Genomic DNA, 13,080 nt, shown 5'->3' on the forward strand with positions numbered 1-13,080 from the left:
ACATGAGGAATTACAGTTATCAAAAGCAAACTTGACTATTTTCATTTACTAACTGCACTCAATTTAGCAATCTGGTCTTAGATGTTCTCTGTAACTAAATAACTTGTCATACTGTCCACCAGAAGCTTGTTTAAAATGAGGAATCAGTTATTTTCATTATACAAATTACAGAATAGGCATACTACCCAAACATATCAACATATTATTTTATTGAGGACGTGGTCTCCTTTGGCTTGCTGGTCAAATTTTTATTTATTTTTTTTATACGCAAACAGCCATCAACTACAGTCTAAACTGAAGTGTTGGGTGTGGGGAAACTATACATAGGACTGTGGCGTTGTGCCCCGCCCATGTGTGGATTTTGTGTTGTGTTGTGTGTGGTAGGTTAATGTTGGTGTACAGGTATTGGTGCACGGGATATAAATGGGTCTGTGTATCACAAGTGATTTTAAATATATAGTTGTATTTAGGCACGGGGATTGCAATTCACTTCTCATGCATTTACAGTATGTAATAGTATGTGAGCATGGGGTTGCACAAATTAGTTCACGTGCTGGGATTCAAGTGAATAATTAATTAGTAATTGAATCCCAGCACAACAGTACACATAGATGCACATTTTACTCACTCAGGGTTGTGTGTTCAGTGCGAACGAACAGGAGAGAGTGAGGAGATAATAATAATATTTATAGCAACTGCTACGTTGTGCTGGAGGACCAGCACGGTAATTGTTTGTTTAGTGTTCGTCCCTGTTGGTTAGTGTCTGTTTGTTTTGTTTGGACCAAAGTGCCGTGTTCTGTTTTGTTCAGCACTTTATTTTCTGTGTGTCATTAAACGCACTGAGCGTCACAGTGTCTCAGTTTTCACCTGCCAGTACTGATGTGAGTGTTTCTTTCTGGCCTGACGTCACCCCTACAGCCAGCCTGTTCACAAGGACCTTTAGGAGAAAGCATCTTAACACTGTTCTTTGTTTTACTAACAGCTGATAAGCCCCTTCCTCCCAGTGATTTTAGTGTTTGCATGAATTACAGTTTATTGAAAGTACCAGTCAAATGATAGTGGGAGATCATGGAAAAACTGCAAATGCTTAACATATGGTGCAAACAACTTCTGCTTTCTAAATGTACTCCATGTATTGATATACTTAAAAAAAGAAAAACAAAACAAACATTTGTAGTTAGATATTCACTTTTAATTGTGAAAGGAGCCGTCACCCTTGAATGACTATTCAGAACTCTGCGGCTACACTATTCCAGAATCTCCGCAAATGCCCACGAACTTTACACCAATGGATTGTTACTTTTGTATTTATTTTAACTAGGACGTCAGCATGCCACTTTTATCCTGAACTAAAATACATTTCAAATGGTAACCAGAGAATTATTACTGTAATCATTACTGTAATAGTACTGTAATTAGAAAAATAAAAATGAAATTTGGTAATCTGTGAAATTATCTATTTTTACCCCCTTTTTTAAATTAACAAATAATTTCCAAAAAGGTTTCCCTTCTGCTCAAAAGCCAGTTTAACATATCTCTATTTAATTAAAAAAGGAACTTTAGTGTCAAAACACCTAAGGGAGGAAGAGACCAGCAAAACCTTGTCTTGATCTTTGTGGAGTGTTAGAAGTGTGCAGTGTGCACCAAGTTTGAAGATAAACCACCCTTCCAACTCATCCTTCTGAACAAACACTAAACAGCTGCACTAATCTCTCGCAGTTGTGCGCTGTAGGAAGCTTCCTTACTGTCTGCTAATTCACTCCTACCCCCACCACCCCCGTGGGGGGGACGACGGGGGTGGGCCACCTCTTCCCTCAACCAACCACTGTACACTGCCTAAACCCACGAAGAAGGCGGAAGCCAAACACTGTCAGATACAAAAAGATGCAGTCTGAGCATGCTTCTGGAGACTGAATCACAAAATGGAAGTTGCAAGGAGCTGTGTCATGTTACAAAGCACTACAGTGCAGTGCATCACTAGTTATACACAACAGAAGGCCGAGGCAGAACACTCCTACGTACAGCAGAACAGTTGCCTCATTTTTTTTTTTTTTTTCCCCCTATCTCAGTACAGCTCAGTCTTTTTTCTTTTTTCTTTTTTTTTTTTTTTTTTTAAATGCAGAGGGTCTAATGGAACAAAGTTCTGCTTAACTATCTTAACTTGGCAGTATACTGATCAGAAATTAGAAAGGGCAATTGAAAGCGGTCAAAGGTTGTTAGTAAAAGTGAGCAATTGCTTTTCTTTTTATTTATCTGTTTTTTTATTTTACTTGGCTTAGTCCTTTTTAACTACATAAGTAAAACAAAATCCCATAATTTAGCATGAAATTGCATCCTTCACAAGCAGGAATGCTTTTATTTTTGTCTACTGGCAACCATGGAACCACCCATTTATAAAACATGTGTATCTGATACTGTACCACAAGTACACCAACAAAAAGTTAAATCAGTTGTGTTGATAAATTATTAACAGGATAGATGGATATGTACAACCGGTACTACAAACCATGTTAAGGAGTCGTAATACCAATATCTTTAATACACTAAAAACTCACTCACTTGTTTATTTAAATTCAGTTTCCCAGGGTACTGAATTGATATGATTATATACAGTATGCACTATATTCGAAATATTTAGAATAACAATGTCCATAACAATGTATTCACTTCCAGTTCACGTTACATCCGCCTGAATATATAGGCACTGTGGGGTGGTTATATATATATATATATTAATTAGTCCCAACCCCCAGTATGCAAAGCCTGCATGTATTTGTTTGCTCTTTTCTTTAGCCTTCTTTTGAATAGCCTGGGAACAACATGCCCTGCAGCAAGAGACAGGTTCTGCAACTCTGTGCTGACATGCTGAAGCAGCTCTCTCCTCGTCACTTATCTCGTTCACACCGCCCTTCCCGCAGCTCTCTCAGAGTACACTCTGGAAAGCACAGTGTGACCTCATTGTTAGTGCTGGGGAGGACTGGGGAGCCAAACATGACTGCGTTTCAATCCCACCTTGTTAGCCACACAGTTCTAAACAAAAACTCTGAAGGTAGTCACCTTACAAGCTAAAAAATCAAATCTACAGAATAGGTAAATTTAGCAGTAAAACAAGAAAACCTATTGAAACCCCAGTATTCTTTCCCCATGTATGTTTCATAAATAACAATCACATTACTAAAAAAAAAAAAAAACATCAAAAACTAATCTGCAACAAAATGTCATGGTTTATATAGTAATGCCAAACAGCACATTTGCATAAATTAACTGCACAAGGGCAAGTGTTAGTGTCCTTTGGCAGTTAATGATAACAGCTATGAAAGAAGATGAGTTTCAAGTGAAAGTTCTGGCAGGTATGCAAATTGGAAATCTGCAGAAACATGCTATCCCAAAGGATTTTCTGAAGAAGCGGGTATCTGTTCCAAATTTCCTTTTCCTGAACATAGCACTCACTATTCATTATTAGCTTTGAAATATGACCCTCAGGCTTTACTATGACCTTAATTAGATGTGTAAAAAGGTGGCGATTTAAGTGGATACTATTAAAAAAAAAAAAAAAACAGAATAATCTAGTCAACACTGTAATGGGAATTTTAATACCATACCAGATACGTCACAGGTTTTGAAAACTATTCTCATGTTATGGAAAAATGCCATTTGGGGGATTCAGCCTACAAAACACACTATATTTAGCAATGTACTCCAATGCTGGGATCTCTCTGAGCAGCCGGTGTCCAGGGGTGTTCAGCTTGTGTTTGGCCATTCTTGTTGCTCAATAAAGTGGCTGTGCGTGCCAGCTAGGGGGCATAGTTTCTCTGTGGCCCCTTACCAGCCAGGACTGAAACTGCAGTCTCTGGTCTTAATAAAGTAATAGCAGATGTAAAATGGGAAGCGTTGTCCGATAAACAAAGAGCAGCATGACCAGTTTACCTTGCTCCTTCAAGCGTTACCTTACCTGGGTGTGGTATCAGGATGAGTCTCCATGTGTGTCTCTAGCCCATATTTGCATATAAATGTCTTGAAGCAGATGGGACAGTGCAATAATTCTTTGTCTGCTTTAGTTTCTTGCTCGTCTGCAAGGCTCTCTGCTGCTACCTTTGGGGAAAATGGAAACAAAGCACAACTTTAGCGCTGTGCTTCTAAATGGTCCTTTCATTCGGCAAAGTAAAGAATACTCTTCTAAGGTACCGGTTTTGCGTTTTTTAACATGATTATGGGGATGAGCATAATACACAACACACACATAAAATATACAAATGCACTTTGATAGGTATAAACAGAGGCACACACAGACACACACAAAGTCATGCCTACAGCAAAAGTTTTAGCTGTAGGCTTTTAATTAAAACGTATTCCTAACAGGAACTTGCAGTGCTGGCAGAAGTAAAGACACCTCTACCAGACACAGATCTGAAGGAACTGAGACTTTTTTTTGCATAAAGATATAACAGAATGTAGGCATGGAAATTAAATAGACAAAGCCTTTTAACTCATTAGATGACAGTAATTTCAACAGACTATACAGGGAAAACAAGGAATGATCATGATATAGACTTATGTAGTTAAAAAGGACTAAAAACATTTTTAAAATCCTGACAGTCTTGAACTGCTTAATACACGTTTCCAATTATATTTTTGAGGGGTCATTTGACTAAATTAACTAACTGAACACCAAAAAAAAAAGGTCCTGCTGTAGGAACTGGAAGTAAACTGATAAACACGAGAAAGGTCTGGTTTCTGCTCTCAGTTGCAATACTGCGGACAAAAGCCACCCACCTTCTTGTTTAGCGGCTCCTCCTCCTTCACAGGCTCCCCCTCGTGGCTCAGCTTCCTCTTGGTTGACAGCCTCCTGCGCTTCATTGGAGAGGGGGGGCTGGGGGCTGCAGTGCTGGGGTCCTTCACATGGATCTTCATGTGCCTGAAAAAACACAAAACAATTATAAATAAAATCGGCATTATCGGAAGTTGTCTGTGGTGTTCCACAGGGCTCCATTCTAGGTCCCTTGCTGTTTTCATTATATATGCTACCATTAGGTGACATTATCCACAGACACAGAGTTAACTTCCATTGCTATGCTGATGATACCCAGCTATATATGTCCTTAAAGCCAAAATGTCTTCTGCCTGGGTGTTACTTGCCTTACAGACATCAAGAATTGGATGTCACAGAATTGTCTAATGTTTAATTCAGATAAAACAGACATTATGCTAGTGGGATCACAGAACCATCTAAAAGGAAATGTGGGATTACATGAGCTTGACCCTTAGAGTCTCTCATCAAAACTTAAGCTAAAAATGAAGAGTTTGGGGGTCATCTTTGATCCTGATCTATCATTTCAGACTCATAGTAGGGAAGTTACTAAAGTATCTTTTTACCATTTGAGAAATATAGCCAAACTTAGACCAATTATTTTCATATCTGATGCCAAGAGACTAATGCATGCCTTTGTTTCATCTAGAATTGACTATTGCAATGCACTTTTTTCTGGTGTCCCAAAACATGGGGTATTCCACTTGCAGCTTGTTCAGAATACCGCTGCTAGAGTTCTGACTAAAACCAGGAAAAGTGAACAAATTACCCGTTTGGCCTCTTTACACTGGCTCCCTGTGCAGTACAGAATTGATTTTAAGATTTTACTGTTAACTTACAAGGCCCTGAATGGATTAGCACCTAGTTATTTGCAGGAGTTATTGACCCTGTATCTTTTTAAATGCACTCTCTGAGATCACAGATCTCTGAGGGGCTACTGGTTATTCCTATTCCAAAAGCAACATGGGAGAAAGGACCTTTTCTTGTAAGCTCCTAAATTATGGAATGCTCTGTCTTTGTTTGTCAGGGGAGCCGGGACTGTTACAGTTTTCAAGTCAAGACTAAAAACGCACTTTTATAAAATGGCTTGCTTATCTCAGAAAATTGCTTATTTTGTATTATGATGTGTATACTGTTAATTAAATGGTCTGATTATGGCAGTTGTATGTATGATATGCTATACAAATGTATTGTGGTTTGTTCTTTTTTTCCCCTGCTATGTACTGTACAGTGCTTTGCAATACTTTCGTATACAAAGCGTTAAATAAATGCAATAAATAAAAATAAATAAATAAATAAACAGAACCATATTCCAACAGTTTTCCTGTCACTCCCCAACATCTCCATGACCAAATCTGATTATTTAAAGAATTAATTACGTCAAAAGGCCAAAATATCTCTCTAAAGTGATAAATATTAGCAGCGATCTGGTTAGTTTAAATGTAAGTAAGTTTAATAATAGCTTTAATGGCAGTTAGGTAATTAGTGTGTTCTTTGGGGCATCAAATACATTATTCTAGAAAAAAAAAAAAATGTTCTCCAAATCTTTTTCTATTCAGGATTTTAAGGTAAAATCAAGATAGTTAAACCATCACTATATGTCAGCTATAAACCTTAATAAGACAATGTTTATTTTAGTCTGGAATATAAAGCTTGTATGAGCTGCTGTCAAAAATACTTTATCCTACATGCTATAGTTGGGCATTTCAACAGTTTTCTCTGGATTGTAACAGAGGTGAACAGTGAAAAAATGGCAGTGCATTAAGAGATGTTGAAGAGGCCCTTTCATATGTAGTTTTGGTAATAAAAGGTCCTAGCAGGCTGAGCACATGTTAAAGTGAGGGTTAGGTTACTTGATGTGCTATGAGCTGCCTGAAATAGAAATGTCAGTAGTCCACTTGTCTCACTACACTCCAGTCTTTCTAAAGTGCCTTTTTTCTCTCCAGAGGAACTAAAAGAGTGTGTCATATATCTGTTTAAGCTAAACTGTACCAGATTGAGACCCATGCCAACACAGATTATAAGAACATTTTCACACAACAGCAACTAAACACAGATGATTAACCTGCTGCTCCTCTACCAAATGCAACTTTCCTATCATATAAAAGTGAAAATAACAGCAATACGTTTATTATGGACCTGACTTTCAAACCTTGATTTAAAAATAAAATCCTTCTCTGTAAGGTCTGTATAGTACAGTATTTGCAATGCTGGAGTATAAACATGCAATGGGTAGAAACACTTTGCTTAAGAATCTGTCTTTGCAAACTCACTCCACAGTGTTACTTTTGCCGTTGTTGTTTTTACAAATAGGGAACCACCCAAATGAGACGTACTATACTCAGAGCACAAAGGCACATAAAGGCCGTGTTTCTGATGTTTACAGAGGAAAAGAGTCTGTATTCATTCGATTCCAATGGGCCAATAGTATCAAGTACACAGGGGAGATTAGAAGGCTCAATAGCTTAGTGGAGAGGTCATGAGATAGACCATTCCACCACCAAGGGTTTCATTTGAGGGACAAAAAAGAGAGAATAGTCGACAGTGATTAATATAAAAGGATGTATTATTCCATACAGCGCATTGTACTCCTGTCATTCAGGTTATGTGTTTTAGGCCTCTTGTACTTAACTGATGGTTTCAGAATCCAATCAACACTGCGTTACACCATTCACAATTACCTTTTCAAAACATTATGATAGGTTGTGAGAATAGGCTAGGCAAACCCTGCAAGTGTCATCCTGTGACAAATCAGGACACCCAAGAGTCATTTTAACACAGCACTGCCTCATATGTTAATGAAACTGGTTACCTATGGTGTTTTTTTTATTGGAAGACTCCAAACTTCAAACTGATTGGACCAGTTAGAGAGGGTCACAGTTTTTAGGTTTTGAGCAGATCTGCTGTGTTTGGGGTGTCCTGATTTGCCAGGGAATGACCCGTAAATCAACTGAAAACAGCAACAAACATTCATTTGTTCTTAACAGGAATCTTATTATACATTTGTGTTGTATAACTAGCCTACAATGTTTAAATGTGCTACCAACTTTGCCTTCACAAACAGGTGCAGATTTGTTTGTTTTTTTTTTTGTTCTATAACAGCACCCATTCTCTTCCATGGTAACAAGTAGTACTGTAAATTAAATATATGTTTTGATCCTGATTTACATGTGTAAATATGTTAGTCTGGAGTAAATATGAAAAATAACAGAATCCACATTAATGTCTATTTAACTGATATAAACACTGGTGGATTTGTATCCTTTTTGACCGCCGTTTAGATCAACTGAATGAACCCCAGCAAATCTGAGGGCTTCTAACCATAAACAGGCAGTCTAGCTGATTATCTCTTTCAAAATTGGCTTTGCCTGGTGGGTGTAAACAGGGGACTGAATAAAATGACCCTCCAAGGACCATTAAGCCCCAAATGCATACAATGAAGCTTGTGCTTCAACATGAGGGAGAGGAGGGGAAATAGGCTGGCTGTTTAAAAGTGTGAGCTGATCGAAGGTTGAAGTTTCAGCTCGACTTTTATGGTAAAAGAGTAGCTACCTGTGCAGTTATGCTGCTCAAGAGCTGTGGTAGTCTAACTACTCTGTAATTAGGTAGCAATTGACAAAAAAAAGCACTTAAAAGGAAAACCTTTGTTAGACACATGATGGTTGCTTTTTGAACTCTCTGATTGTCAGAGTTGTAACACATTAGAGCAGTGACTCACAGATGGGTCACTCACAACTCCTTTCGTAATGCGAGTTGCTCATCGTTATAACAATGCAGTTTCGGTCACCCATTCACAATGGTGCAATCTTGCATGGAGTTCTGGAAATAGTGAGACTGCTGGGCTGCGAGTTAAAACATGAAAAAGGGATCGCCCAAGTTTTCATTGGGGAAGCAAGTAAAGGGGCCAAACTAGAGTGTGGAGCATGTCACCTTGACTTGATTTTTTTTGGCAGACCCAAGTCACTACAATGGGGGTCCAAACTAGAAGAAGTTTGAAAACCATCGGCTTAGTGCAACCTGTAGAGCAGGATTTGTTCATTGTTTACAGGCATTGGTCCCAAGGAATGTATTAAAAGGAGATTATCTTGCATGACATTTATTTATATCCATTTGCAGTGTTGCGTCTTAATAGGTCGCTGGTCTGTCAGCAGTATTGCAGCTCTTTCTGTATCTGAAGATATTCTATCACTACACTACCCCGCCCCAACCATTAAACTGGAAATGGTACCACTGGCAGGAGATGAAACAACTTTTCTATGACTGGGTGACCAGCTGACTACTAGGATATTTAGGAATGTAATAAAATACTCATTTTTGGGGGGTTTACTGACTTGGAAAATGCTAGTTAGCAGCACACACAGTAGTTTTTTAATTTTATTTAATTTCAAAACAGATATGTTGAGTGTTTCAAATGAATTATATTAAAGGGTTTAATTTATGTTTTGTTAAAGTAAATGTTTTAGATGATTACTGTAGATAAAAAGTTTCAATAATGGAAAAATGTAAACTGTATACTGTTCACTAACAGATTAGAGGTTGTCAATCATTTACTCGGACCAGATTAACCATCGTTTAGATAATGGTAGCACTACGGTTGATACTGTGATGACTATTCACCTAAAGCAAGAATGGTTATAAGAAGAGCCCCTTGTTTTTTGCAAATATAAAATAGCACAAAATAAAACAAAATGAAACCTATAAAATGAAATAAAACATGCAAAAATAAAACAAAATAAAATCGAAAAATCGCTATGAAGCAAATATAGTTTAGCGTTTCAGCAGGTGGCAGAAAATGAGAGAGATGCTTTCTTTCCAAAGGGCTTTTATTCAGCAGGCCTTTTTCTCACAAGAGACCATAATTCAGCCAGCTACTCAGGTAAAAGACCAACAACAGCAACACAAAATGGCATTGCAGAGCCTTCTTTTCACCGTAGCCCCGCCCCCTTATTGGCTGCCCATTCCACTGACTCTCAGCCGCACACTAGGACCAGAGGGCACAGACAAACATCAGCCAATCACTGGTGAGATACAGAACAAACCCACACGCAGGATAGACAAACAAACAAGCAGCGGGAAATGGAGGGGAACACAATTACAGCAGGAATTACAGTATACAAATACAACTGCACTGATCGCTACAATAGAATTACATTTTTAAATTGGGGCGTTTATACAAAAAATACTTTATATAAATACTTGCAATCGTAGTTGTCAAGGCTCAGCCGTTACCATAGACACTGTCTGAAGGAAAAGGGAAGCTCTGACTAGCACTTGCACAGGTGTATAATTTGGAGCGATTCGTTTGGGAATTAAAATTGCAATGGAAGAGAAGAGACATTTGATTTTAAAATGCCTTAACCGCGCATAAAAACGGTGACAAAATAATGATGTGCAGATTTTGCAACTGTGGGCTGGAATACCGTCATTAAGCATTAGTGGTTTATTCCTTTTGGGGAAAATTTGGCTGTTTGGTTGTACTCTGTATTAGTATGCTAATTCTTTGTTTTATTTCAAGTGGTGCAAACTTTGCACTGGGGCAAATGCTGTTTTGGATTTGAATTAATCTGAATGAATGAATCTCCTTTCCTTAGTGTTTAAATACTGAGAAACCCCAAGCTTGCTGTATACTGTTATACACTGGTATACCTCCCCAAGATTGAAATACAATTCCTATCGCTGTATGTACAATTATTATGACAGCCCCACAATAGTAGGGCAGAGTAAATATATATTTTTGTATTTGATATCATTGTATTTGTATAGAGGGCATGGGCAATATTTACTGTAAATAGGCAGTTAATTAAGAGTGGGGGGCTGTATGTTACAGTTACTGATGCTAATGAGAAATTAAGGAAACTTAAATATTTTTCTGTTCATGGTCTAGATGGGTCATAATGTTATAAAAAAAAGCACAAAATGTTTAATAAAAAATATGTATGTAGTTAAAACATGATATTTAATAGTATTACTGATATTCTATTTGAGTTGTTTTTATTAATGTGTATCTGCAATAAAACGAGATTTGTGAAAATAAAACAAAAAATTATAACAAATAAAAATAATTTCACTGGGCTCTAGTAGTAACTTGAACTCTGCAACTGTTTAAGAGCTGAAAACAACTAAAAATGTCTAATTAAGCAAATTATCATTTCAATTAAGGGTCTAGTTGAGAGCTCACTTGGAATGATAACCAGCAGCCACAGGGGGTCCCCAGGACTAGGGTTGAAAACCACTGACCAAAAGTACCCTACAGGCTTATAGAGTGACAGCAGTTCTGAAACCACTGTGTTTGGCTATGCTGATCAATTATGCTGGAATAAGGAATCAAATATCCACCCTTAGCAAGGGCTTTAATGAGAGGGTTAAACAAGGCCAGAAGTTAGCCATGTTTATGGGAGCAAGGGGGGCAATGTCAATATAAAACAGTACTACTTCTTGGTTTATGTTGTCATCACAATCACACTCCCATGTCTATATATACTGTGTCTAACTACAACAACTTACAGTCACATTCACTCTTTGGTAATATTAGGCTAGTTTCCAATGTCCCACTTGCAAGTACTGTACTGCACTAGACAAACTGTTGTTGTTACCAAAAGCCTGTTCAGACATGCTGAAAAAAGACAGTTTGGAGTATAACACTGTCATCTGTCAGGAAATATATCACAGAGGAAAATTAAAACAGACACAGCTGGACGGCCATCTTCTTTCAAGGTGTTCAAGGGAGATTGCCACTTGCCGTATATTGCGTTTACATGAAATGTGGTCTGCATTTCTAGTCTACGTATGAGGGAAATGGAAGGTTGTTTAATAGAGACAAGGGTACCAGTCTAAATTAATCTTGAGTGTAGTATACCTTTAAGTATAGAAGGTGAGTGGGAGGTGCTACCAGCTGGATTTGATTACTAAGCCTCTTAGGGTAAAGGTCAAACACAGCTTGTCGACAGATTACAACAAGTGTAGCCAGGGACAAGCATGTCTACCAGCTACATCACGTTGGTTCTGAACTGGCTGTGCCGGTTTTGCAAGGGTGTGCGTAAATGTGAAACTACAGAAAAGTTAATCTATGAAGCCTGTGTGTGTGAGTGTGGAAATGAATGGCAACCAGCCTAACATTTCATTGTCTTGCTTTTTATTAGAAAGGCCACATTATTATTAGCAAGCAAAGCCCAGTCTGCCTGCTCCTGCACTGACAACTACCCTTGGAAGTGCAAGCTTCTGAAAGAAAATATGTACAACTCCTAAACTGACACTTGAGAGGGTGATGCCTTTCAAAACTCAAAGTTTTGCTTTGGAAACTAGCCAATGTATATAATTTACTGTGTCAGGACAACCTGCTGAGGCCTATTGTAGTTATTCTAGTAGAGGAAACAGGAGGAAATTAGGTCAATATGAGGACTTGTACCAATTGTACATCCAGGCAATTAAAAAAAACTGCTGCAAAAAAAACATGCATGTTGTTATTGCTAGAAAGGGTTTGCCAAGGGCTTTAATGATTGGCTTCCGTGAACGGTCTGTGTTCAGACGCAGGCCACATCAACCCTCTGTAAACCAAGGCAACATAAGCAAGCCTCTTTAAGTACTGCTCACCCTTTAAACCTCCAGGTAAATTTGACTGCAATTAGGAAAGGCCAACTTAAAAATCAAAGCAGAGTAATATAGAAGCAATTAACTATTTGTTTTGTTTATGCTAGTTTTTTGTAGGCCAACTGCAGTTTTAAGTACAACCAGTAGGGGAGTTAGATACAAACACAGCACAAGCAGCTACTGCAGGCAGCCCTTTCTCTGTGGTTCTTTTTGGTTGTACCAAGGAAACACGCTCTTCAGAGTAAAAGCTATTGCAGGTAAGTATACCAAAAAAGTACTTGCTAAATGCTTTATAATGCCAAAAGGCAAAGAGATGTATTTTCCCTGAACAATGTACAGCTGTACAATATAGTTAATGCCATCTTATTTTTTATGTTTTTATTTGTTTTGTTTTTTTGAACTCCACAGTTCACAACACTGTGGTTTCTATATCACTACACAGATTTAATTATTTTAATATTACTCAGAATATTTACTAGTTCTTCAATGTATTTCAAAAGGGCTCTTTGTTGCTACATGCAATGTCTTGTTACTTGCTTGCATTCCACATTCGCTTGAGCACAGAAAGATGTTGAAACTGCTGAAAGCATGCATCTACTAACATATTTAAACCTATTCTCACTTACTGTATTAATTTAGGGGATTCTTAAACTATCACGATTCTCATTAGTCATATTTGCTTAACA

The 13,080-nt window shown here is 37.9% G+C and overlaps 1 protein-coding gene across 2 annotated transcripts in view; it reads right to left on the reverse strand.

Annotated features, from left to right (window-relative positions):
* LOC121314518 (ras-responsive element-binding protein 1-like) overlaps window positions 1-13,080 on the reverse strand; it is a 62,804-nt gene that overhangs the window by 8,432 nt on the left and 41,292 nt on the right. For both annotated transcript variants that reach the window (XM_041247890.1, XM_041247889.1), the window contains exons 6-7: window positions 4,774-4,915; window positions 3,953-4,092 (exon numbers count right to left, since the gene is read on the reverse strand). In XM_041247890.1, coding sequence (XP_041103824.1) covers window positions 3,953-4,092; window positions 4,774-4,915 — 282 coding nt within the window. The remainder of the gene's footprint in view (window positions 1-3,952; window positions 4,093-4,773; window positions 4,916-13,080) is intronic.

The sequence above is a fragment of the Polyodon spathula genome, chromosome 4 (genome assembly GCF_017654505.1).
Source record: "Polyodon spathula isolate WHYD16114869_AA chromosome 4, ASM1765450v1, whole genome shotgun sequence".
Lineage (NCBI taxonomy): Eukaryota > Metazoa > Chordata > Actinopteri > Acipenseriformes > Polyodontidae > Polyodon > Polyodon spathula.